The sequence below is a fragment of the Camelina sativa genome, unplaced genomic scaffold, assembly GCF_000633955.1.
Source record: "Camelina sativa cultivar DH55 unplaced genomic scaffold, Cs unpScaffold01532, whole genome shotgun sequence".
NCBI lineage: Eukaryota > Viridiplantae > Streptophyta > Magnoliopsida > Brassicales > Brassicaceae > Camelina > Camelina sativa.
In genome coordinates, this window is record NW_010922650.1 from 602 (window position 1) to 4,856 (window position 4,255).

Here is a 4,255-nt window from a genome sequence, read left to right on the forward strand (position 1 = left end):
GTGCCAACTCCATGTTTTCTCGCAACTCAACCAGGAGACTATCTCTGTCCTGTAAGAGCTCCTCCACCTTCGCATTTGGAGTTGGTGTATCTCCATAACGAACCAACTTGGGTGGTGTTCGCCCATACACAGCAAAAAACGGAGTGTTCTGGATAGAGGAGTGAAATGAGGTGTTATACCAGTATTCTGCCCATGGTAGCCACTGCACCCAACCCGCCGGACGTCGACTGGTGAAACATCGCAAGTAGGTCTCCAAACACCTGTTTACCACTTCAGTTTGACCATCTGATTGAGGGTGATAAGCAGTGCTTCGGTTCAAGGATGTACCCTGAAGTGTGAACAGCTCCGACCAGAAATTACTGAGAATGATCCTGTCTCGATCAGACACCACACTCTCTGGAAACCCATGAAGCTTAACCACTTCTCTGATGAACGCTTCAGCCACAACCTTCGCCGTGTACGGGTGTTTTAAAGCAATGAAATGCCCGTATTTACTCAGTCGGTCCACTACCACCAAGATCGAGTTAAACCCTTTAGATTTGGGCAATCCCTCCACAAAGTCCATGCTAATGTCTGTCCATATCTGTGTTGGAATGGGTAGTGGAGACAAAAGTCCTGCTGGTGACAGTGTTGAGTACTTGTTCTCTTGACAAATCTGGCACTACATGATAAAGTTGACCACATCTTTGCGCATACCACGCCAGTTCACCTCTGATGATAAACGTTTGTAAGTTTTCAAAGCCCCTTCATGACCTCCCACGACAGTGGAGTGGAATTGCTCCAAAAGCTTTGGAATGAAGGGAGATCGCCTCGGGATAACCAAGCAACCATTCTTATACAGCATGCCTTTCTCCAAACTGTACCCAGGTTGAGTAGGAGATTTGTTCTCCAGAGCATTCAAGATCGCACCCAACCCTTCATCCTTCTTCACTTCTTCCAACAACTGATCCTTATCCAAGTTCAAAGGTGCAGTAAAGGTGAGTTGGCACAGTTCTTCTCCTCCTGGTTTCCTGGATAAAGCATCCGCCACTCTATTTTCAACCCCAGGCTTATATTCAATACGGTAGTTCAGACCAATCAACTTGGCTGCCCATCGTTGCTACTTGAGATAGCCTTCTGTTCCAGTAAATGCCTGAGGCTCCTTTGGTCTGTCTTAATCACAAACTCCGGACCTGTCAAATAGTGTTTCCATTTAACCACCGCCATTACAATTGCAAGTAATTCCCTCTCATAAACTGACTTGACTCTCCCTTTTGAAGAGAAAGCTTGGCTAAGGAAGGATATAGGTCTCTTATTCTGTGACAGAACCGCTCCAATGCCCGTTCCTGAGGCGTCTGTCTCTATGGTGAACTCCTGATTAAAGTCAGGCAGTGCCAGCACTGGTAAACTGGTAACAGCTCGCTTGAGATGGTGAAAAGCGGTAGTAGCTTCAGCGGACCACACAAACCCATTTTTCTTGAGAAGCTCCGTTAGTGGCCTAGCTATCTGACCATAATTCCTGACAAAGCGACGGTAGTAGCCTGTTAATCCCAAGAATCCCCTCAACTCCGTTATGTTCTTAGGAATAGGTCATTGGAGCATAGCTTCTACCTTCTCGGGATCTGCTGCGACTCCTTCTGCAGATATCTTGTGACCTAGATACGACACCTCAGCGTTCCCAAACGTGCACTTCTTTGCATTGGCATAGAATTTGTATTGTTGCATCAAACTGAGTATTGTTCTCAAGTGTTGCAAGTGGTCTTCCAAATTAGCACTGTAGATTAAGATATCGTCAAAGAAAACAAGGACGAACCGTCTGAGAATTGGCCTGAATAGATCGTTCATGATACTCTGGAATGTGGAGGGTGCATTTGTCAATCCAAAAGGCATTACGAGGAATTCGTAATGACCTTGATGTGTTTTGAAGGCTGTCTTCTCAATATCAGTGCTCTTCATTCGTATTTGGTGGTAGCCTGACTTTAAATCCAGCTTCGAGAATACGGTAGCTCCTTTAAGTTCATCCAATAACTCCTCTATTACTGGAATTGGGTACCTATCGGGGACTGTCGCCTTGTTCAGTGCACGATAATCCACACAGAACCGCCACCCTCCATCCTTCTTCTTAACTAGTAGCACTGGACTGGAGTAAGGGCTAACACTGGGTCTTATTATCTGAGCATCCAACATCTCTTGTACCAGCTTCTCAATCTCATTCTTCTGAGTGAACGAGTAACGATATGGCCTGAGATTGATTGGCGTAGTTCCATCTTGCAAGTTAATTGCATGCTCACGGTTCCTTGTTGGCGGTAGGCATTGAGGCATCTCGAACACAGACCTGAAAGAGTTGACCAACTTCTGAATCTTCGCGACTTCTGGAATTTTCTTATCAGGTTGTTGCTTCCCTTCAAACAGCGTAGTCAGCTCCAAAAGGTATGCTTCCCCTTTATAATGAATGACCCTTTCCATAGAATGGAGCGAAACTGGTCCTTTACTTAGTGAGGGATCTCCCACTATTGTAACCCACTTGTTACCAATTTTCCAGCTTAGTGTCCTGTTTAGCCAATTAATTCTGGTGTCACCCAGAGTAGCTAACCATGAGTATCCCAGAACCACATCAGTGCTATTTAACTCAATCACTAACAACTCCTCCATTATTTCCACCCCTTGTATCCCGAGTAGTGTTCCTGATACTCTGCCTTTTCCCTTTAGGATCCTTCCTCCACCTACACGAACTCCAAACGGACGGGTAGTAGATATGGTCAATCCTAACTCAGTTATCAGCCCAAAATCAACAAAACTTCTAGTAGCTCCTGAGTCAATCAACACCACAACATCTCTATTTCCCAACTGCCCCATCATTCGCATAGACTTCTCATCAGTCAACCCAGAAATAGAGCTAAGAGATAAGACTTCATATTCTTGTATCTCCTCTGTCTCAGCTTCCTGATTTTCTTGAGGCTGCACTTCATCCACGGCATCCCAGTACTGCTCTTCTTCTTCTGCTACCTCAAGACTCTTCAACTTTTGTTGAGTTCTGCAGCGGTGACCTGGGAACCATTTATCTCCATAGTTTTTACACGGGTTGTTGTTGCGAGGTTCAGTGCCCCCTGTAGGTTTATTGAAATCTCTGTTAGGTTCCTGAGGCCGTTTACCTTGAGATTGATCAACATGTCTCACAGAGCTTGTTCCTTGACCGTGAGAAGATGAGTAAAAAGACCTAACCGATGTCCTTGGTTGCAGGCTGGTATTCTCACTCTCTTGATGCTCTATCATCTTAGCGGTGTCTACTATCTCTGCCAAATCAAACGGTCTACAACGTACCACCTGATCCCTTATACTCTTGTGTAACCCTCGGAGGAAGGCTGACTCGAGTACGTCATCAGAGACGTGAGGCAGTTCCACTGCTATCTCCTCAAACTGCTCACGGTATTCCTCCACACTACCCCTCTGGTGAATACTCATAAGTTGGTCCAACGCCAACAACCCTCTACTCGGCTTGAATCTTACCTTGAACTTTTCCATAAAATCCTTCCAGCTACCAATTCGTTGTCTACCATACGTCATCCTCCACCAGGTAACGGCAGAGCCGGTAAGACAAGAAATCGCCAGGTCTATCTTAGCATACTCCGGTGTTCCCCTACTCGCAAAACATTTCTCTAATCGAAAAAGCCAATCTTCAGGGCTCTTACCTTCGAAAATGGGTAACTCCATAGGGCGGTTTGGGTATTCCTGAGCATAACCCTGAGGAAACGCTTGCTGCTCTGGCGGAGGAGCTGAGAATCGCAAGGTCGCGGGTCTGAGGTGAGATTCCGGTTCTGGGTTTGGTAAGATCCCCACGGTAGGCTGACTGCTCGACCCATTCATCGGCGTCGTCGTCGTTGGCTGATAGTGAGCCACCGGAGCTGGGCTGTTAAACCCTGGAGGGACCGAAGACTCGGTGATGACCCCAAGAGTTTGGTTGCGCAGGATCTTGTGGAGCATATCCTTGATGAACGTGATGTCAGCATCGTGACGGTTCACACGCTGTTCCAACGAGGGAGACGGCGGTGACGTCTGGGAGGATAACTCGAGTTCGCTTGTTTCAGTTTGAATGGCTTTTCCCGTGTCCACTTGTTGAGGAGCCATTATCACTCTCAACGAAAGCACCACTTGTTAGGTTTGGAGCCTAACTAGAATAGATGAGAAGAGAATAAGGTAATAATGCGCCTGTCGGCGGAGAATATAAGGTAAGAAGAGAAATGATATTAAGATGTTGATTGTTATTTCATAAGGAAAA

The 4,255-nt window shown here is 46.3% G+C and overlaps 1 protein-coding gene across 1 annotated transcript; it reads right to left on the minus strand.

Moving 5' to 3' along the window:
• Positions 1-661: 661 nt before the first annotated feature.
• LOC104774102 lies at positions 662-4,104 on the minus strand. The gene is made up of 3 exons (XM_010498768.1): positions 1,635-4,104; positions 1,166-1,520; positions 662-1,031 (listed from the first exon to the last, which is right to left on the minus strand). Exons 1-3 carry the CDS (start codon positions 4,102-4,104, stop codon positions 662-664), a joined length of 3,195 nt encoding a protein of 1,064 aa, XP_010497070.1.
• Between the last annotated feature and the right edge of the window lie 151 nt (positions 4,105-4,255).

What these genes read in the sequence shown, in the direction of transcription:
- LOC104774102 (XM_010498768.1), bottom strand. Translation starts at nt 4,104, where the DNA reads ATGGCTCCTCAACAAGTGGACACGGGAAAAGCCATTCAAACTGAAACA. An exon ending in CGCTGAGGTGTCGTATCTAG is followed by an intron (nt 1,521 to 1,634) that starts GTCACAAGATAT and finishes TGGGATTAACAG; the next exon opens with GCTACTACCGTCGCTTTGTC. An exon ending in CACTATTTGACAGGTCCGGA is followed by an intron (nt 1,032 to 1,165) that starts GTTTGTGATTAA and finishes GGTTGAAAATAG; the next exon opens with AGTGGCGGATGCTTTATCCA.